This window comes from Podarcis pityusensis, assembly GCF_964106645.2.
Source record: "Podarcis pityusensis genome assembly, chromosome: 16".
In the NCBI taxonomy this organism is placed as follows: Eukaryota; Metazoa; Chordata; class Lepidosauria; order Squamata; family Lacertidae; genus Podarcis; species Podarcis pityusensis.
Genome location: NC_138041.1, coordinates 15,581,697 through 15,602,697, shown reverse-complemented (window position 1 = coordinate 15,602,697; position 21,001 = coordinate 15,581,697). Strand labels below are relative to the sequence as shown.

Genomic DNA, 21,001 nt, shown 5'->3' with positions numbered 1-21,001 from the left:
TGGCCGACTATGCCCAGGAGAAAGGCCTCTGGTTTCTTCAAGAAGGTATATTTAAATACCTTTTTCAATTCATTATAGATCATCTCCCAGAAAGCCTTAAGAGGATAATACTGGTTTAAATGGTTAGTTGATGAGGTTGTCATAAGACTGTAGAGATGGAGGGAGCCAAAGGGTGATTAATCTAGTCCAACCCCCTGCAACCAGTGTTAGAAACTCGGGTATATAAGCTGGGCGCCAAATGGCTCCTTAAACCAGGGTTACAGTCGCCAAAGTGGAATGCCTAGCTGCCATTTCGGGCGCAGATGGCTTGAAAGTTGCATCCTGGCACCTGGGCATTTTCACTTGGTCGCAAGTGGCCGATAGCCAGGTGCAAAATGCGCCTGGCGAATTTCAAACGCTGCCTGCAATGCCACGCATTGTTACGTTTTCCCTGCAGCAAACTTAATCACAGCTGCCCCTCTGGAAACAGTATATGCTTGCTGTCTCATGTATAGTTTATGGGATGCAGCAGAGACTGGGCTCCATCTTGTTTCCAGCTCTATACACAATCTGTGTGTTTTGAGTCCAAGTGCAGGGAAGTTGGGGGGGCCTGCTTGGAAATGTAAACGGGGGAAACCCCATTGAGCAGAAGTGCCTGTAAGCAGCATTGTGCTTCCTGTTAACCCCTCTGTGCTGGGAAACTGAACTGGCTGTCCCAGTGCACAGGCGGGGGTGTTGTATTGGCTCTGGGGAGTCGTCCAAAATGGTAAGAATAGGCCTGGGGGCACAGGCGAAGAAGAGATGTCTTCGGTCCTTTTTTTTATTTTTTTAAAAGCACCATTTAGAAGCAACAGTCAATATTCAACAATCTCTTTTCACACACACCGAGAGAGAGAGAGAAGAACCAGATGTCTAACTACATTTAACTTTTAACCTTAAGTTTTTCAGCAAAAGTATCATCCCACAAACCTCCATGTGTCCTCAGAGCCCATAAGCCATGTTCCATCAATATTACATATGTAATAAAACCAAGCCAGACTGATTGAAAAGTGGTGATGGTTTTTGTCTGCATGACTGTCTTGGATGCGGGTTGTCTGTTGGTCCATTGGTCTTAAGTCCCAGCGTTGTGAGGTCCAGATCTCAAAATAGGTCTGCATTTAGTGTCTTCCAATACCTTTCAATACTCGGGACACGGGTGGCGCTGTGGGTAAAACCTCAGTGCCTAGGGCTTGCCGATCGCATGGTCGGCGGTTCGAATCCCCGCGGCAGGGTGAGCTCCCGTCGTTCGGTCCCAGCTCCTGCCCACCTAGCAGTTCGAAAGCACCCTTAAGTGCAAGTAGATAAATAGGTACCACTTTATAGCAGGAAGGTAAACGGTGTTTCGGTGTGCTGCGCTGGCTCGCCAGATGCAGCTTCGTCACGCTGGCCACGTGACCCGGAAGTGTCTCCGGACAGCGCTGGCCCTCGGCCTCTTAAGTGAGATGGGCGCACAACCCTAGAGTCGGACACGACTGGCCCGTACGGGCAGGGGTACCTTTAATACCTTTCAATAGATAGCAAGCCACGCTGCTGCCTTTATATCTCCAGCCAGGAATTTATATTTTAGCTTGTAGCATGGAAGGTTAAAGGTGGGCCTGCCTTGCCTCTACTGCCTTGTCTCCACTTGGATCAGCTTGCTGAATTGTACACTGCTGCAGATCTCCCGTGGGATCCACCCAGGATGGCAACCCACCTTGCTTTTCAGCTGACCCTTTTTGAATTAACAGGCTGCTTTGGGGGGGGGGGTAGTGTGTCCAAGAAAGCATACAGCTCACAAAAACTGTTTATAAAATCCAATAGTACAAGCACCGTGTACATGTTTAAAAAACTGAGGCCAATTAAAATAAATAAAAAGGCTGTCCATGCAAGAACAAGTCTCTGAAACGCAGCCTAGATTAAGGAAAAGGCAGGACAAAATAAATGAGGCTTTTGGAAACACAGCTTAAAATAAATTTGGACACCTAGGAGGGAAGGAGAGGCTGGGTCTACATTGACTGACAACTGCAGCTCTCCAGGGGGTCAGGCTGGGGGTGTTCGTACCTGGCGATGCTCGTGGGGATTGAACTGGAGGCCTTCTGTATGCAGGACAGGTGTCCTCTGCCCATGAGCTCCAGACCCTCCCCTTTCATGCTGTAGATCAGTGCTTCCCAACTGGTGCTCTGTGGACCGCAGGGGGTCTGCGTAACCCACCCATGGCACCATTGACATAACAAAAACTGCCATATAGATATCGAAAGGTTCGGAAGCAGAAGGTCCATAGCTTGGCTTCTGAAAAACAGGGGTCCGCAGTACTTAGCTAACTGGGAACCACTAGATTGATGTGAGCTTTAATCTGCAATCTAAAATATTTTCCAAGCCCGTTTTGCTGCCCTGCTGATGACTGCATGCAAGACTCAAAACACCCGGATATGTATTAGTCCTGGAAGACAACACTTTATGCTTGGCAGTTGTTTCAATAAAATTTGCGTCTCCAGTTAGCTCAGCTGGTGTTGATAATGCCAAGGTCGCAGTTTCAATCCCTATATGGGTGGCCTGCGTATTCCTGCATTGCAGGGGGTTGGGGGCCCTTCCGACTCTCTGATTCTATGTCGCCTTCCTTCTCCCCCCCCCCCCCAGGCTACGACTTTGCGGCGGTCCTGGAGTGGTTTGCGGAGAGGGTGGACCGCATAATCCTCCTCTTTGACGCCCACAAGCTGGACATCTCAGACGAGTTCTCCGAGGTGATCAAGGCCCTGAAGAACCACGAGGACAAGATCCGGGTGGTGCTGAACAAGGCGGACCAGATCGAGACGCAGCAGCTGATGCGGGTCTACGGTGCCCTCATGTGGTCGCTGGGCAAGATCATCAACACGCCCGAGGTGGTGCGTGTCTACATTGGCTCCTTCTGGTCCCACCCGCTCCTCATCCCAGACAACCGGAAGCTCTTCGAGGCGGAGGAGCAAGACCTCTTCAAGGACATCCAGTCCCTCCCGCGAAACGCCGCCTTAAGAAAGCTCAACGACCTCATCAAGCGAGCCAGGCTGGCCAAGGTGGGTGCCCGTCCCGGGTGGTGGTGGGGAGCTTTTTCCCTTCCTTCAAGGCCGGGGAGGTGTGTTCTGGCTGCCCAGTGATGGAGGAAGGGTGCCCATCCCAGGTGGCTCCCTGGATTGCAGGAGAGAAAGCTTTCAGTATGTTTCTTAGCACAATTCAAAGTGTCGGTGCTGACCTTTAAAACCCTAAACGGCCTCGGCCATGTATACCTGAAGGAGTGGCACCACCTCCCTTGTCCAGCCCAGACACTGAGGTCCACCTCCGAGGGCCTTCTGGCCGTTCCCTCACTGCAAGAAGTGACGTTAAAGGGAACCAGGCAGAGGGCCTTCTCGGTAGTGGCGCCCGCCCTTTGGAATGCCCTCCTGTCAGATGTCAAGGAAATAAACAACTATCTGACTTTAGGCAGCCCTGTATTGGGAAGTTTTTTAACATTTGATGATCTCAGGTGTTTTTATATTTTGTTAGAAGCTGCCCAGAGTGGCTGGGGCCACCCAGTCAGATGGGCAGCATTTTATTTTAATTTATTCAAGGGCAGAGAGGGCCCATTGGTTCACCCTCATCCAATGTCTTGTTTAGGTCAGTGGTCTTCAACTTCTTGAGAGCTGGGACTCCTCTGTAGCAGGATGGGACCCATTTCCAAGGGCAAAAGGGGGGCCCTTGGTGTTGGAATGGCATGGGCAGGGCTGTCCTTCTGTTGAAGACCAGTTATCTAGCCCAGGTGTGGGGAGCCTGTCTCCCTCCAGATATGCTGGACTCTTAACCCCCATCAGCCCCAGGACACCCGACCCAAAAGCCAGGGGTGATGGGATTTGTAGTCCAGCAATATCTGGAGGGAGACAGGCTCCCCACACCAGGCCTAGTCCCGCCCATCATTTTATTTTTGCAGCCGCTTGTGTCACCTGCAGTTTCTGAGTTCTCAGCCTCTGCTCTCTACCTCCCTTGCAGGTCCATGCCTACATCATCAGCTCCTTGAAGAAGGAGATGCCCAACGTCTTCGGGAAGGAGAGCAAGAAGAAGGAGCTGGTGAGCAACCTGGGGGAGATCTACCTGAAGATCGAGAGGGAGCACCAGATCTCGCCGGGGGATTTCCCCAACCTCAGGAAAATGCAGGTATGGAGGGATGTTGACCTGTGTAGTGCGTTTGGGGCAGGAGCGGGCGGGACTTGGGCTTGCCTGGAGAGCAAGGAGGTCCTGGAGTCTTGCCGCATGTTTGTGTGTGTTGCAAAAATCACAATGTACGGGAAGCCAAACGATGCTTCTCTCGATTCCTGCAGCTCCTGTTAACTCTCTCCCCACCCCCACCCTGCGAATCACAAGAGCAGGCCCTGGAAAGAATCACGCGGGGGAAACCGTGTAGCCAGCCAATGCCTCTACATGGCTCCATCCTTGTTTCAGACATTGTGATACATCGCGATGTTTAGCTGGTGATACATCACGATGCTGAAAATTGGTGGCTGGACTCTCCTTATGATGTCAGTTGTGATTTTTGCCTGCCATCTTAAGGACCACAGACCTCCTGCCTCTGAGCACCAGTTGCTATGGGGACAGCAAGTGGGGAGAGTGGTGCTGTTGCGCTCAGGCCCTTTGGACTGATCCTGCAGGTGGGCTCCTCTTCCCCCGCAGTCAAGAGGCGGCAATGCTTCTGAAGACCAGTCGCAGGAAACCACGGGAGGGGAGAGTGTTGCTCAGCCACAGTGAGACCAGGAGGCTGGACTAGTGGGGACCCAGCAGCATCCAGTCTGCTTGTTAACATTCCCAATGGAACCTCCAGATCCAGAGGCAGTCTTTCTGAACTCCCAGGTTCTTAGGGACGTTTGGCCACTATTGAGAACAGAATACTGGGCGGAAAAACTCTGGAAAAGTGATTTGCAGTTCGCAGCATGTTATTCTTTGAAGGAGAACTACTTGAAAATGATTTACAGATGGTATTTAACTCTGAGTAGGCTTGCAAAGATGTTTAAGACTGAATCAGATAAGTGCTGGAGATGCAAAGAGGTTGAGGGAACGTTCTTTCATATGTGTTGGACTTGTAGAAGGGTAAAAGAGTATTGGGAAATGATCCATAATGAATTGAACACAAATGCTTAAAAGTACTTTCCCCCCAAAAAACAGAGTCCTTTCTTTTGGGGATAATTCAGACTGAAATTCCCAGGTGTCAAAAAAAGGTTATTTATGTATGCCACTACTGTGGCCTGTGTTTTGTCAGCCCAAAAATGGAAAATGAGGTCTCAACCAAAGAAGAGTGGCAGCTTAAGTTGACAGAATACACACAGCTCGCAGACTTAACATATAGAATAAGAGAACAAGAAGAACATACATTTAGAGATGACTGGAAAACGTTTATTGAATATATGGGAAATAACTGTGTACAGCTGAAAACGCTGGAAGCATTAAGATAAATTCAACAGTGTAAATAAGTTATGATGGATGTAATAATGGAATGCTGAATGGTATAGTTTTTGTAAAATATGCAGGGATTTATGATACATAAAATGAACCATGGAAAGAGGAGAAGGGAAATCATTTATATTTTAAGGATGTAAAAAATGAGTACTTTAGATTGTAAAACAGAAAATTTAATAAAAATTATATACAAAAACAAGAACGGAATGCTGGATTTTACTTCATGCTCTTCACATGCCCACCTTGTCCCCCCAGGAGCAGCTGCTTACGCAGGACTTCAGCAAGTTCCAGCCGCTGAAGTTGAAGCTGCTGGACGCGGTGGACGACATGCTGGCCAACGACATTGCGCGCCTGATGGTGATGGTGCGGCAGGAGGAGGCTCAGATGCCCACGCAGGTGGTGAAGGGCGGGGCCTTCGAGGGCACCATGAACGGGCCCTTCGGCCACGGCTACGGCGAGGGGGCGGGCGAGGGCATTGACGATCTAGAGTGGGTGGTGAGCAAGGACAAGCCCACGTACGACGAGATCTTCTACACCCTCTCGCCCGTCAACGGCAAGATCACGGGCGCCAGCGCCAAGAAGGAGATGGTCAAGTCCAAGCTGCCCAACACCGTCCTGGGCAAGATCTGGAAGCTGGCGGACGTGGACAAGGATGGGTTGCTGGACGACGAGGAGTTTGCCCTTGCCAACCACCTCATCAAGGTCAAGCTGGAGGGGCACGAGCTGCCCGCCGAACTGCCCTCCCACCTGGTGCCGCCCTCCAAGCGCAGGCATGAATGATGCCACCTCCCTGTCGAGCGGGAGGGGCCCCCGCCTCTTGACTCTGCCCAGCCTTGGGTGGGCCGCCTGCCCTCAGGAACTCGACTTTGAACTCCCCCGCCCCACGAGAACAAAAGACGCCACCCCAAACCCACAGATGATTTCGTTTTTTAAAGAAATGTTTTAATACATCTGCTATCTTTGAGGCGGTTGTCTTGTGTGGTGCTGGGGAGGGATCTCTCTCCTGTCGGTATCCTCTTCTGTAGACGAGAGCCCTCAGCGGTGGGGACGCCCCTTTTCCCACCAGGTGTGGTGCCAGTCCCAGCACCTGTCTGACTAGGGGCTCACCTGGGCTGAGGCCCACACCTTGGAGCTTTTCACTCCCACAGGTCGTTTTCCCAGTCGACGCTCGAGAGGGTGTCCATAATTTCCTCGCATCCAGTGGTGTTCGGGTCCTGGTTCAGGGCCTCTGGATCATTGTGGGGCCAGCCCCCACTTCTTGGGTGATGCCACCCAGCCTTGGCAACCTCCTCACTGCCCCCCCCACGCTATCACAGTCACTTTCTGAGAACATGCACCACCACCTGTTTTGACACCTCAGACGGACGCATCACTTCCTGCTTTGCCCAAGAGGTGGTGGTGGTTTTTTTTTACATCACTTCCCCCTCCACCCACCCACCCACCCACCCTGTGCCTTTACAAAGTGGTGCTATAATGGGATCTAATGGGACCAGCTGCTCACATCCCGGTGGCAAAGGGTTGACACTGCACCAAATGCATCTCCCCTTACCCTCCACCCCACCCTCTGCCATGCTATGCAGGCACTGGGCAAGAAATTGATAGGGAGGTGATGGGAGGTGGCATTGATTGGAAGGGGGGGCGGGTTCTCCATATTGCACTGATTTTCTGGCAGGGGTGGGCTCCACAGTGGGCGTGGAGGTCTCCAGGGATGAGCTAGACCCTGCGGTCTGTTTGGCTCAGAAAATCCAGGACTTGTGCATGGAAAAGGATTTGAAGATTTTAAGGTTGTATGTTGTGTCTGAAGAGAAGGGAGGCTTATGATGGTCTTTGTTACCCTCCAGGCCTGCCAAGGAAGGAAGGAGATATATAGTTGGGGGGTTGGCATTACAGCCTCCCCCCCAACCCCACCCCCAAAATGACTTCAACCTCTCTCTGTGTGTTTGGGTCGGAGGGATAAATGATTTCGCCCACCCTCTGCCAGAAGGTTGAAGGAAGATGGGCCAGTTTCTTAACCCTGTAGATGGAACATGATTGGCTGAGTCTGTCCAGAGCTGCTTATTGGGATTAGATCCTGCTAAGACCTCGGAGGGGGGTAAAAAGTGCAGCTCGGTGTCAGAAGCGGAGGGAGCTGTTGAATGTTCCACCTGCATCCCTTGCATTAAAGTTGATTTTTGGAGATTTGCAGCTGCCTGTTCATTCCCCCCCCCCCCAAACACACACACATCCACACTTTAGTATTTTAAAAGTTTAATAACCCTGTGCTGCTCCAGTGCCAACAAGATGGGCTGTCGTTGGCTACACAGCAAAGCCAGAAACTTCAACCTGGATGAACCTGGAAAGGTGTAGTGCTTTCAGTGGGGAAGAATACTTAACACAGAACACACCCCTGACCATTCATTGCAAGTCCTGCTTAGCCTGAGGCTCCACAAGACACAGCTCCGTAGAGTTGGCATCTTGTCTGTCTTGGGGGACAGTAGAGGAGTGTGCCTTTGCAGCTCCTGCCAGGGCTGTAGAGACCGATATGGGAGAGACATGTTTCATTGCAGCTGGGGCAGATGAAGGCGTCTGGTTGTGCTGCTGCAGATGCACCAGGTATTTCTTCTCTTCTGCGCTCCTCCCACCGGTCATTCCTCCTCTGGTCACTGCTGTGGATGCATGACCCGGATGTCCGTCTCCAGGCACCGCTGTCGTCTGCAAGGGATTCCCATGTGGTGGGGTTTATGTAGCCAGCCGTCCTATCCCCCTATGCATCCATGCCAACAATTGAATTCTGAGGACAAGGAAGCTTGCGTGTTAGGTATCAGGGTGTTGACAGGTACAAATTATGTTTGTGCGTATTGCAAATGCAGAAAACTCCCGGCTCCGTTTCATTGAGGATTGTATGATATAAATAACGAGTCAAAGAACGCACCTGTCTGGTTCGTGGGTTTTTATCTCCGAAAAAGAGTGCTATTTCAGTTAATGTGATGGTTTCCCCTGTTGTCATGGAAATGTTGAAGATATTTGGAATCTTCACCCTGAAAGTGAAGGTGGCCAGGAGAAAGCGAATAGAGGAAAGGTTTTCCTCCCTCTCTCGTAGCACTAAAACATATGGCCCATCCCGTGAAGTGAAATGTTGGAAGATTCAGGGCAGATAAAAGAAATTCCTTCTTTATGCAGCAAAGCGTTAACCTGTGGAACTCCCTCCCACAGGAGGCAGGGATGGCCACCATCTTGGATGGCTTTAAAAGAGGATTGGACATGTTCCTGGAAAGGGCTATTGATGGCTACTAGCCAGGATGGCTTATGCTCTTGCCTCCATTGTCGGAGGCAGCAATGCTTTATGAATACCATTTGCTGGAAACCGCAGGAGGGCAGAGGGCTCTTGTGCTCAGGTCCCGCTTGCAGGTTTCCCATAATAGGCATCTGGTTGCAACTGTGAGAACAGGATTCTGGACTAGATGGGCCAGATCCTGAACGGTTCTGCTTATGTTCTTACTGCTAACTTGAGGTGCTTCAAAAAGCTCAAGGCTAGGAATTCATAAGCAGGTATTTCCCCTTCCATCTTCAGCCAGAAGGAAGTGATTGGAAGTATCTGTTCCCAACAAACCACCAGTTGCTGTTCTAGCAAAATCAGGACAAAGTGTAGTTAGAATCATAGATTTTTTTTGGAAGGAATCCTGAGGATCATCTTCTAGCTGCGCAACTCCCTGCAATGCAGGAATATGCAGCTGACCCATACGGGGATCAAATTTGCAAACTTGGCGTTATCAGCACCATGTTCTAACCAACCGAGCTATCCAGCTGATTAGTCGATTTAAAATAGGATTGGCTTTGGGCCAGCCAGAATGGGAAACTGTGGTTTGGAGGTGGGTCATTCAGACAAGCCGTATTTTAAAATAAAGTAGTTTTTCCTGGTTTGCACAATAGGATTCTCATTTGAAAACGGGGGGGGGGGGCTTCTGCTCTTGCGTAAGGTGGGAGAGGAATTGATGTAGCACAAAAAAAAAAAAAACACAACAGCTTAGGTGTTGCATCTAAGCACAGCCACTAAGTTAGATGTGAGGTGGAGGAGGGGGAGTTTTACACTGGTGGCTCTCAAAAGGAGGAGCAGGCCAGGGAAAAAGGGGGGGGTAGAAATGCAAATGAAGAGATTATGAAGAAGGGTGTGTCCTTATTGGGGAGTGTGAGCAAATTACCCCGTTAACTCACTGGAGATAGTGTGCTGGGAAAAGTGACGCTGGCTGCCGAGAGAGAGAGAGAGAGAGAGAGAGAGAGAGAGAGAGAGAGAGAGAGAGACGGAAGTCTCTCTTGTGCCCTTAAAGGACTTTATGATTGGAAGCTGGTCTGATTCCCGTCTGGTGCAGTCACCCCCAGGAATGCCGGTGTGCGGCTCGATGAGGCATTCCTTCCCATCCCCATTTAGAAAAGGGTTTCCTGCAGTCCAAGCATTCCAGCTTATCTTTGCCCTGGGTTCATGCCAACATTCTTGCTTACAGCTGGTCCCAGGGGCCAAGAGACAGCCCGGAGCAAGCGAGGAGGGGGTGGGTGGGTGGAGACCCGCAAGGCCCAGAGACCCTGCAGAGCAGCCGGCTCATGTCTGTAATGCCACATTAGCTTTGAAGGGGCTGGCTAGGCAGGTGGGGGCCATGGCAGCTGGAAGATTCCTCCTTGTCAAGCCTTGATCTGCCCCTGCCCCAGGATCACAGCTGGGCAGCGAGGGGGCACTTTCTTGGCTGGCAGTGTGTGTGCGTGTGTCTGGTGCCACCACCCAGCCCTCACCAAAGCCAAGTGCTCTGTGACAGGTGATCAGGGGGCCAGAGGGGATTCCAGTTGCAGTCAGGTGTGGGTGCAGTTTTTCAGAGCCGTAGCCACAGGGGGACTAGCTATGTTTTTTGCCCTGGGTGAAACCTCCAGAGGGGTGCCATTGAGGCTCCCAGCCTGTGATTTTCGTGTACGCAAATGTGCATGGGGATGTGTGCCAAACTGGGTCTTTGACCCAAGTGAAAATCAGCCTCGTTTCCCCCCTGCAGTTTTTTTGGACTTGAGAGTTTCAGGCATGCAATAATCTGTTCTGGTCACCACCATCTCTCCCCCACCCTCTTCACTTTCTTCTTCACCCAAAAGTTTGAGCCAAACCTAGATGTTCAAATTATTTCCTCGAAGGAACCAGAGTTCTCTTCCTATTTCCAGTGAGTTCCTTTTTTAGGAAGTGCCAGAGTTCTCTTCCTGTTTTATCCTCGCAACTCTGTAAAGTTGGGTGGACAGCCTGTGGCAACTTATCTCTGCCATCTGATCAGCCTGAATCAGTGCAGGGTGTACATGCTGGCAAGACTGAATGTATTACTTTCAGCAATACTACAGGGGAGATTTCAGAAAATACCATTCGCGCAGAGACTATGACTCTGTGGACAGAGACAAACAGAATCAGTTGCGCACAGTGCTTTTTTCCTAAAAAAAAATGTTTAGGGGTACTCTCATTTTGACTCGAGGAAATCACCATTTTATAGTTCAAATTGGGAAAAATAAATATAGTAAATGGACAAAATTACAAAGATTCACACAAAAAATTAGGGGTATGCATCCCCCTGCATCCCCCCAGAAAAAAAAGCACTGCTTGCATGTGTTCTTTTGCCCCTGGTATCAAACAATTTCATCTAAGTTCATTAATCGGTTGTTAGCAGGGAGTGGCATTCAGATGAATGCAAGGTAGCCTTCCTTATGTTTACTCAGGATTGGGCTAAGGTGGAGATAGCTAGGTTTCTGCAGCACACGGTGAAGATTCGTGAAGGTTTTTGCTGAGTGGTTTTATTGTACTGGACCTTATTGGAGCCTTGTATATACGCCAATAAAGGTTTTGAGAATTTGAAATATGGCTGGGGTCAGATTGTGCCTGGCGCCTTCTGTGTGCCAAGCAGCTTCCCTGCCACTGAGCCGCAGCCTCCCCTGTGAAGCCTGGGATCAGGCGAGAGGGGGCAGCAAGAATAGGGCTGGGGCTTAAGGGGAAGAAGCTAGTAGTGCTATGGGAGGGGCTTCTTTTGGCTGCTCTCCCCTCTTAAAAAGCAAAAAGATTCCTTCCCAAGTTCCAAGGATAAGTCTGTTCCCTGCAGAGAGAATAATCCTGTGGATGCTTATCTCTTTTTCCCTAAAGGGAAGAAGGTCACATCATCGCACAGGCCATCTTGAGCATCTGGCAGTATTCTTGAGCCCATCATCTCCTGCCCTGTTTGGAGCAGAGTCCAAGGAAGGAAACTCACAAGAGTCCAAGTCCTGCTTCCTAGCAGTGTGTGAGTGTGAGAGAGAGATAGAGAGTCTTGCTTGCAGGAGCAGAGGTGGGGCACACTTGCAATCTGGGCATGCGCACCCATTTTTGTGGGTGCCTACCAAGGGGAAGCATGAGGCTGCTGCCCTCTGCTGGCTGAAGTTGCTGTTTGCATGTCTAAACATAGAACCATAAAACTGCAGAGTTGGAAAGGGAACCCCAGCAGTCATCTAGTCCAACCCCTGGAATGCAGGTATCGCAGCTCAGTGATTCCTATGTTTGTGATGCAGTTCCAGACTGGAGGGGTGTGACTTCATCCAAAGCAGGGTACTTGTGTTGAGACAAACTTCCTCAGTAAAGATAGGAGCGAGGGGTGATATGACTGGGTCTGGGTGCTTTGAAATTTAGCCACTCCCAGTCAGTAACCCCTGCTAGGTCAGGGATGCTGTCCGCATAGCCACATTGGGAATACTTTGTACAGGTCTGGTCTCTCGACCTCAGAAAGGATGTTGCAGAGTTGGAAAATGTTCAGAAAAGGGGAACTTAAAATGATCGGGGTGTGTGTGGAGCAAATCCCCTGTGAGGGAAGCTTGCAGCATTTCGGATTTTTTAGTTCAGATTCAGGAATCAGCAAACTTTTTCAGCAGGGGGCCGGTCCACTGTCCCTCAGACCTTGTGGGGGGCTGGACTATATTTTGGGGAAAAATGAACAAATTCCTATGCCCCACAAATAACCCAGAGATGTGTTTTAAATAAAAGCACACATTCTACTCATGTAAAAACATGCTGATTCCTGGACCGTCCGCGGGCCGGATTTAGAAGGCGATTGGGCCAGATCCGGCCCCTGGGCCTTAGTTTGCCTACCCATGGTTTAGAGAAAATGCAAGAGGCAGCATGATAAAAGGTTATACTATCATGCATGACATAGAGAAAGTAGGCAAGGGGAAAGCTTTTTCTACCTCCCTCCTAACATGAAGCTGAATGCTGGAAGGTTTGGGACAGATGAAAGGAAGTCCTCCTTAACGCAGCACATGGTTAAACTCTGGAACTCCCTGCCGCAGGAGGCGGTGATGGCCGTCTACCTCGATGGCTTGAACAGAGGATGAAAGAAATTTATGGAGGAGAGGGCTATCGATGGCTACAAGCCGCAATGGTTGTGCTGTGCCTCCCCAGTTGGAGGCAGCAATGCTTCTGAATACCACTCGCTGGAAACCATGAGAAGGGAGAGTTGCTCTTGTGCTCGGATTCTGCTTGCAGGTTTCCCACGGTCATTTGGGTGGCCCCTGTGAGAACAGGATGCTGGACTAAGATGAGCCATTGGCCTGATCCAGCAGGCAGGCTCTTCTTATATCTGTATGCACAGCCTCAGGATCTAAGGCAGGAGTCAGCAAACTTTTTCAGCTGGGGGCCAGTCCACTGTCCCTCAGACCTTGTGGGGGCCAGACTGTATTTTGAGGGGGGGGGAGAACAAATTCCTATGCCCCACAAATAACCCAGAGATGCATTTTAAATAAAAGGACATATAATAATAATAATAATAATAATAATAATAATAATAATAATTTATTTTATTTATATCCTGCCCTCCCCAGCCGAAGCTGGGCTCAGAGTGGCTAACAACAATAAAAGTAACACAGCATTCTAAAATCAATTCATTTTAAAATCAATTCAAAATCAAATTAATGGCAACCATTGGGCTAGTGTAAAAACATGCTGATTCCCAGACCGTCCGTGGGCCGGATTTAGAAGGCGATTGGGCAGGATCTGGCCTCCAGGCCTTAGTTTACCTACCCATGCTCTAAGGGCCTTTTGTGGCAAGTGGGTACAGAACCGGCTGGCGTTTGTTCTGCTCCCCAAGTGTGAGTATTAACTATTGTTGCTGTTTTTCCCAGCAGAGGGCAGTGCAGCTTCATGCAAGCTGGAAACTCCCCCCCCCCCCATAGGACTTTTGGATTGGGCATGTAGACAGGCGCCGGGCAAGGGGGTCGGGTTGATGATTGCGCAGCTGGAAGAGGTTGGATTAGGTGAGCCCTGTGCAGGAGGCACAGCAGCGGCAGTGGTGCTAATGTATGGAACTTGCAGTCCCCCGGTGCTTAAATGTCTTTGGAAAGGGAATTAGATGGATCTAAGTGGGACGTGGGTGGCGCTGTGGGTTAAACTACATAGCCTAGGACTTGCTGATCAGAAGGTCGGTGGTTCGAATCCCTGCAACGGGGTGAGCTCCCGTTGCTCAGTCCCTGCTCCTGCCAACCTAGCAGTTCAAAAGCACGTCAAAGTCCAAGTAGGTAAATAGGTACCGTTGCAGCGGGAAGGTAAACGGCGTTTCCGTGCACTGCTCTGGTTCACCAGAAGCGGCTTAGTCATGCTGGCCACATGATCTGGAAGCTGTCTGCGGACAAACGCCGGCTCCCTCAGCCTATAGAGCGAGATGAGCGCCGCAACCCCAGAGTCGGTCATGGTCTAAAGGGTCAGGGTCATTTACCTTTATCTTTAAGCAGGCATAAGCAGTCCGTGGCTATTAGTCATGGTGGCTATATGCAACTCCAAGGCTTAGGGCGGCAACCCAGTGCCATCTGCTGTCAAAACTGGAGGGGGGCTCAGGTGACACCTAGATGCAATTTCTGAATGCCTACTGCAGATGGCTGATCAGTCTCCATATGCTGCCTTATTGAGCTATGATTTGGAATGAGATAAGCAGGGCACCTGCTTTGCACGCAGGGAGGTCCCAGGTATCTCCAGGTAATAAGATCAGGTAACTGGTGATGGGGAAACCTTTCTCCAGAGGGAGACCCTGGAGAGTTGCTGCCAGGCAGAGTGAGCAATGCTGGTCCATATTGTATTTGCAGCCCTGTGCAACAGGTGTTCTCAGGGCTGCTCTTTGCAAGGGGAGAGTTGGTGGCCAATGGGCATCCCTCCAGTGCAGGGCCGGTGCAACCATCTCTGCCTCAGGCGGCAAGATCCACAGGGGCAGCAGAGCCCAATGTAGATTTTCATTCCCTCCTTGTTCCCCTTCCTCCCAGGTGGGGATGGAGGTGCCATTTTGTGCACCAAAGGGATGCAGGTGGCGCTGTGGTCTAAACCACTCTTGGGCTTGCCGATGGGAAGGTCAGCGGTTCGAATCCACACGACGGGTGAGCTCCCGTTGCTCTGTCCCAGCTTCTGCCAACCTAGCAGTTCAAAAGCTCACCAGTGCGAGTAGATAAATAGGTACCACTCCAGCAGGAAGGTAAACAGCATTTCTGTGTGCTCTGGCTTCCGTCTCAGTGTTTCCGTTGCACCAGAAGCAGTTTAGTCATGCTGGCCACATGACCCAGAAAGCTGTGGACAAACACGACTCCCTCAGCCTGAAGTGAGATAAGTGCCACACCTCATAGTCACCATTGACTGGACTTAATCATCCAGAGGTCCTTTACCTTTCCTCTTTTTTTGCCATTTTATGATTCCCATTAGGTGCCAAAATGACAGTGGCCTGTGATGAACACCTCAGGTGATCTAATAGGAGGGCTGGACCTGACATTCTGTCCCTGCCACCATTACCCTTCCCTCTCAGTTTTAACCCTGTGGGGGGAAAAGCACAGAATCATACGATTGTAGAGCTGGGATCCCAAGGGTCATCTAGTCCAACCCCCTGCAATGCAGGAATGTTATTTGTTTACTATTCAAATCCTTTGCGACTGATTCAGTTGGAATTAGAGGAAGGGTCACATCTTGCATCCCATCTCACCAGCTATGCATGCAGATGGTCCCAAGAGCTCAACCACAGGGATGGAACTGGGAGCAGAAGGTTTCTAATTTCAGGGTCGTGGGTTCGAGCCCCATGTTGGGCAAGAGATTCCTGCGTGGCAGGAGCTAGACTAAGATGCCCCTCGTGACCCTTACCAACTCTAGGATAGGAGCCTCGCTGCCCCGTGGCCCGGCATCCTGTCTTCACAGTGAGCCCCGCGTGGCGTCTCCGCGTTGGGCTGTGAAAGAGCCCACACCTGCAAGCCCGGCGATGCGCTGCTGCCAGCCCGTGCCGGCAACATAGAGTAACCGCAGGGGCGCGTCTGGGGCATCGGCGCCCGGGAGGAGGGTGGCGCTGGTCCCTGCGGGCGCTCCCGCTCCGGCGGCGCCCTCGCCCTCCTCCTCCTCCTCCTCCCGCTCCCAGCTGGGCCAGGTGTCGGGTTGCGCCCATCCCACCAGCATCGGGGCGGGGCGCTCCTCTGGCTGCTCCAGAGTCGGCGGCGGCGGCATTGCTGGCCGGGCTCCCGCGGCGTCCTCGCCTGTCCCGCTCCAGCTCCGCGGCGGCGATCATGTGCAGCCCGGTGGAGCGGCGCCTGGCCGGGCTGCGGGAGGCGCTGCTGGGCGAAGGGGCGGCGGCCGAGCCGGGGCTGGAGGCGCTGCTGGACCTGCTGCTCTGCGTCCACCAGGAGTGCAGCGGCGCCCCCCTGCGGCGGGAGAAGAACGTGCAGCGCTTCCTGGACTGGGGTGAGTGGGCAGCGGCAGGACTCTGGGCCGGAGGGTTCCTGGGCGCGTGCAGAGCGCCTCTCCGGCGCGACGGGTGGCTTGCGGGGCCGGGGCCAGTCAGTTTCTCGGAGTTAAGACTTCTCCCAGGTGGAGAGCAAGGAGCTTGTTTAGCGTGGCGGAGAGGAAGGTCTGAGGCTGAGTTCTGAAGCATGTAAAGTAGTAACATAAAATACCCGAAGAGGTGAAGGTGGGCCGCGGTTCATGAAGGCGGTCTAGTCCAACCCGCTTTTTGGCTGGCATGTGTCCAACAGGTGCCTCTGCTTGAAGATCTCCAGCCAGGGACAGCCCCACTACCATCAACCCCTGGCAAGGCCATTGGCTCCCTTGGTGAACTCCTCTTGCTGTCAAGAAGTCTCTCCTAATGTTCAACCAAAATCTGGTGCCTTGGATCTTAAAGACCATTAGATCAAGGCTTTCTGGGACAGCAGAGATTTAATACCTAGATGCGTACCTAGTATGCACATGGCTTCCCCTCTCTCAAAGGAATTCTGGGAACTGTAGTTTGCTGTGATTCCATGGCACCTGTATCTCTGTGCGGGGGGAGCCGCAGTTCCCAGGATTATTTGGGGGAAGGCATGTGTTTTAAGTGGGCCTTAAATGTATGTTGTGCATCTGCCACACTGTCCAGTGCTTATCTGACACTCATTCGAGTATCTGAATTGCAGAGGTATCACAACCTGCAAACCCGCACCAATTAAACACACCATATTTTGTTCAGCTTTACTACCTGGGGCTCATTTTCTATACCCCTGACCATCTTTGCTACCTCCCTCTGGACCTGTTCCGATTTGTCTACATACTGCTGTAGAATGGGTACTTCTCTTTAAGCATGTGCAGAGTGCCTCCCTTCCACTGATTCAACCTGCGGGATTCGGAGAGTAAAAACACCCACAGAATTCTCTGCCACGAGGGACTGAGAGCTACTGAAGGGACCACCCAAGCCCTCTTCTTTCACCCACTATAGACTAGGGGCCGTCAGCAGGGCTTCTCCCCAGATGTTTTGGATTTTTAACTCCCATCCGCTCCAGAATCTAGTATGGCCAATGGTCAGGGGTGATGGGAGTTGTAGCGTGCATCATTTGGAGAGGGTACCCAGCCTTTGCTGTTGACCGTCATGGCTGTGGGAATAAGGAAACTGGTTGCTTGGGGTGAGTGGTGGACAAACCGGACTGATGCTTATCGCAAGAATGGCAAAGCTTCCTTCGCTACGCAGAACTCATCAACATGGGAAGCCAGTTTATACTGAATAAGACCATTGGCTCTAGCTAGCTCAGTGCAGATTGGCAGCAGCTATCCATTACTGCTCCCAACCCTACCTGGAGATGCCAGGAATTGAATCTGGGAGATACCTCCGAGCTTGATTTTGGTGTGTGTGTATCTAGAATGGAACAGGTGAAGCCTCCTTTTGGCTAGTTTCCCCACTAGGGTTCGCCTGTCCCACCTCCACAACAACCCACAAGTTATCCTCCCTGCTTGGGACCACCCACAGTCATGCCCCAAGGAGGGCATAGTAGGAAATGAATGGACCGGCTGTGCCCTTGCGTCACAGAGAGGGGAACTGAGTCATGGAGCAGTGTGGCGATGTCACACGCCTCAAGTGATGCGCTGAGAATGTAGCCAAGCCAGAAAGGGACCTTCCTATCTCTTGAGATGCCAGCCTTTGGTGGCTTCTCTATCACAGTCAGGGGCTTATTCCTGCATTTCAGAGGGTTCTGCTGGATGATCCTTCAGGTCCCTTCCAGCACCATGATTCTATGGCTTGTTAAAGGACGGCAAAGACACGGCAGGGCAAATGCCAGCCATGCCACCTGTGGGCTTTGCATCCTGTATCTTGCTCGTAAGAAGGACCTTGGTATCAGGTCCAGGGGTGGAAATTTAATCTCTCTGAAACAGCAGGACTCTGTGGTGGGTTTAGGGACATCCGGACCCTTTCATGCCAGGTTAGAATATTTGCTGCTGTGACTGACAGCCTTTCTCTGGGGCATCTGAGGCAAGGAAGGCTCTTTTCCACCTCCAGTTTCTTTAACACATTTGCACACTCAGGATTTGCATTATTGCCCAGGTTGGGGTGTGGAACCATCAATGTAATGGGCATTCTTTGCCGTGCTGATGGGGGTTGTGGTCCGAGACATCTGAGGGCACCAGGTTGCTGAAGGCTGTGTGGTTTTGCTTGATCCTGGGAGATCCTCTTCTCTTCCTCCTCTCATCAACATCCACGGTGTGTGTGTGTGTGTTATTCAGCAGTTTATTCCTAACTTCTGAGCATAAAAAGGATAAGCACACTCACTTTCCACCACTACCAAGAAGGCCCTCTGTAACTTCACTTCTCGCAGTGAGGGAACGGCCAGGAGGCCCTTGGAGCCAGGCCTTGGAGCTCAGACACAACTTTGGGGGGTGTTTCTCTGCTCTATGAAACAGCCCTCCTGGATACTTCTGACTTCTGTTTCATTTAGAATAGTGAGGGTGCCCCACTTTCCTGCTTCAAAGCAGTCAGGGCAGCTTGGAACAATGGTGTTTGAAAACAAAAATAAAAATAAAAACCTGAAACATAGAATTTAACCTAACGGCAGCAAAGGAGGCCGATGCAACTGTCCGAGAAGCCACGAGTGTGGTGTTAAGTCGGCGCCTAAAGGCAGGGCCAGCCCAAGACATTTTGCCGCCTGAGGCAAAGGGCCGGATGGTGCCCCTCCTTCCAGAAGCCAACCAGAACACCATTTTGCTTCAACAGTGGTGATGGGACAACCACCTCCACAGTCCCTGAAGGCAGCAGGCTAATTGCTAGCTGGTGGGTGAGCGCCTCGCTTTGCTTTCCATCGCTTTGCTGCTGCCACCTCCCACAACCTCACTTTGCCTAATAGTAGGGCTGGAGCTGCCTAAAGGATGACAAACTTGGCAAGGGAGAGGGATTTCTGACGAGAGAGTCCCATAAACCACGATGCCAACAGACAGACTGCCTTGTCCCACTTGCCACCCTGAGAGCCTCTAAAGGTGTGGCTGGGGGGGGAGCGGATTGGGGCCACCACTGATCTGAAGGCCCTGGGCAGGTTCATACGGGAGAAGACACCCCTTTAGGTAACTTGGTCCCTAAAATTCTGCAGCTGAATCCACCCTTTTGAGTTGCACCCAGCAACAGCCTGGAGGCCAGCTGAGATCTCCGAATGCCAGCTGCTTCTGCTGAGACTGGCAAGCCTTGGTTAACCGCACAGCTGTCTTGTAGCACCTGTTCCTATTGAGGTAAGAGCCAGGATGCAACAAGCAGATGGGCTCCTCTTCAGAGTGGAGCATTTACCCCTCCCTCAGCATCATTTGTTAAGGACACAGGAGGCTGCCTTAGACTGAATGAGACCCAGGCCCTCACGCTGGGAAGTGGAACTATAAGCAGAGGTCAGAGAGGGCTTGCCCCACAACTGGCGATGTGAAGGCCTGGGGGGGAAAGGGGGGGTTGGGGTGACAGTTCCTGCCCTCCCATGTTTATTGTTTTCCCCCTGAGCCTTCACATCTTTAAACCACACCACCAAATACTGCTTACACCAGTTTGTCCTGTTCTGACTGGCAGCAGCTCACTTATGTTTCCCATAGAGAGAGAGGTTTTTCCAATTACAGTCATACCTTGTGTTGCGAACGTGAACCCGAAGTGCCGCGTCTGTGCCGAAACCCGGAAGTAACCCGTTCCAGTACTTCTGGGTTCGGTGCAGTCCACAACCCGAAAACGTGCAACCCGCAGTGTTCGTAACCCGAGGTATGACTGTATCCATTAACACTGGGTTTTAAAGTTGGAAAGAAACATACAGCCTGGAGACTTAGATGGGTCCTTTGTGCCTTGGACGTAGGACGTTGGATTTTGGTTCCAGAAATGTGATATTTGCAGTGGCTGTGGACCAGAAACATTTCCCCAACCCTATCAGTGTGCATATGTGTTCAACACCCCCCCCCCCAATAGCATTAGGCCCATCCCCATCCCCTTTTCCCAACACCAATGCTGGCACAAAACAATCCCCTTTTGTGACGGTTACAAAAGAGCTGAATTGTATTGTATCAGGAAATATAATTCTATCACATATAAGGACTTAAGAAGAGCTTAGTGAATTCCCCCAGGGACCACCCAGATGCCCATATGGGAAACCCACAAGAAAGCTCACAGCACAAGACTCCTCTCCCATCCACTGGTTTCCCGCAAGCATAGCTGCCTTCAAAAGCGGAGGCAGAGCATGGCCATCGTGGCTGGGAGCCTTGATAGCTGGCTTCTCCTCCACGAATCTGTCCAATCCTCTCTTAAGGCTATCCAAACTGGTGACTCTCACTGCCTCCTGCAGAAGTGAGTTCCGCAGTTCTCTAACAATGCATTTTCTTGCACAGTCTTCTGGCTGGGACCCATGCCGTCTGCTGTTTTGTGTTGCATGGTTTTTATTCACACATTTGTACACAGCCCCGGAATTTTGTGTTGAAGGGGCAGAAGACGAGAGAGAGCAGAAAATCCCAGGTATGACCCCCTCCCCAGGTGTGACACACACACCCCCAACAGCATCTCCAGGTAGGGCAGGGAACAACTGCCTTCCTGAAATCCTGGAGAGAGAGAGAACCTCTGCCAGTCTGTATAGCTGACACTGAGTTAGCTGGGCAAATAGTTTGGCTCTGCATATGGCAGCTTCCTATAATCCCTAGATAACCTCCCCCACCTCACACCCCCCCCCCGCTCCAAAATGGGTTAGTCCTGTTTTGAAGATAGTTCTTCTGTCCATGGTCACATCTGAGTCTTAGTCAGCCCTGTGGGAGTCCCTCAGAGCAAGCAAGGCTGCTTATCTG

At 51.3% G+C, this 21,001-nt stretch overlaps 2 protein-coding genes across 6 annotated transcripts in view; both read left to right on the top strand.

The window, feature by feature from the left end:
- Positions 1 to 7,632, top strand: part of EHD1 (EH domain containing 1) — a 32,824-nt gene extending 25,192 nt beyond the window's left edge. For both annotated transcript variants that reach the window (XM_080985923.1, XM_080985922.1), the window contains exons 4-6: positions 2,635 to 3,047; positions 3,994 to 4,158; positions 5,707 to 7,632. In XM_080985923.1, the coding sequence (XP_080842049.1) occupies positions 2,635 to 3,047; positions 3,994 to 4,158; positions 5,707 to 6,231 (1,103 nt within the window). In that variant the 3' untranslated portion in view covers positions 6,232 to 7,632. The remainder of the gene's footprint in view (positions 1 to 2,634; positions 3,048 to 3,993; positions 4,159 to 5,706) is intronic.
- An 8,337-nt stretch (positions 7,633 to 15,969) lies between these two features.
- CDC42BPG (CDC42 binding protein kinase gamma) overlaps positions 15,970 to 21,001 on the top strand; it is a 52,886-nt gene continuing 47,854 nt past the window's right edge. For all 4 annotated transcript variants that reach the window (XM_080985916.1, XM_080985915.1, XM_080985914.1 and 1 more), the window contains exon 1: positions 15,970 to 16,159. In XM_080985916.1, the coding sequence (XP_080842042.1) occupies positions 15,985 to 16,159 (175 nt within the window). In that variant the 5' untranslated portion in view covers positions 15,970 to 15,984. The remainder of the gene's footprint in view (positions 16,160 to 21,001) is intronic.